Raw genomic sequence first — 582 nt, 5'->3', positions numbered from 1 at the left:
ACATGATTCCAGTGATGAGGATGGGGGGGGAGGAGGAGGAATGAGGAGGAGGAGGAGGGGGGTGAATAATCAGAAACAAAGGAGGAAGCTGCTCCCTCACGTGTTACAATGTATTGCGATCTTACATCACGCCGGCTCACCATAGATGGAGCTGCTGCACAGGGAAGAAGCAGCCACAGAGGGGGATGAGTGTCGGCGGCTGTGTGCTGAAGAGCTTTGGCTGGACTTAGTGAAACGAGATCTGCAGGAGGAGGACGGGAGCAGCACAGCCTGGGGACACGCGCAGGGAAATCAGCAAAGCCCGGACACCACACGCAGCCAGCAGCCTGGAGCCCGGCCTGTAGCATGAAGAAGAACATCTCTGCAAAGAGGGTGAGGAGATGGTGGGGGGCACTGCTATGATGGCCAGGAGAGAGGCAACCACCAGGGTAGGGAGGAGATGGGGGGCACTATGATGGGCAGCAGAGGGGGTAATGCCAGGGAAGGGAGAAGAGGGGGCACCACCAAGGTGGGGAGGAGAAGGGGCACCGATGGCCAGAAGAGAGACAACCACCAGGGTAGGGAGGAGATGGGGGGGGGGGG

The 582-nt window shown here is 59.6% G+C and overlaps 1 protein-coding gene across 1 annotated transcript in view; it reads left to right on the top strand.

Annotated features, from left to right (window-relative positions):
* The first annotated feature begins 325 nt into the window (after positions 1-325).
* PLEKHO1 (pleckstrin homology domain containing O1) overlaps positions 326-582 on the top strand; it is a 31,949-nt gene continuing 31,692 nt past the window's right edge. The window contains exon 1 of the mRNA XM_018573671.1: positions 326-372. Coding sequence (XP_018429173.1) covers positions 346-372 — 27 coding nt within the window. The 5' untranslated portion in view covers positions 326-345. The remainder of the gene's footprint in view (positions 373-582) is intronic.

The sequence above is a fragment of the Nanorana parkeri genome, unplaced genomic scaffold (assembly GCF_000935625.1).
Source record: "Nanorana parkeri isolate BGI_ZX_2015 unplaced genomic scaffold, ASM93562v1 scaffold2482, whole genome shotgun sequence".
NCBI classification, from domain to species: Eukaryota; Metazoa; Chordata; class Amphibia; order Anura; family Dicroglossidae; genus Nanorana; species Nanorana parkeri.
Note: the sequence above shows the minus strand (reverse complement) of the source record. Positions and strands in the feature narration are given on the sequence as shown.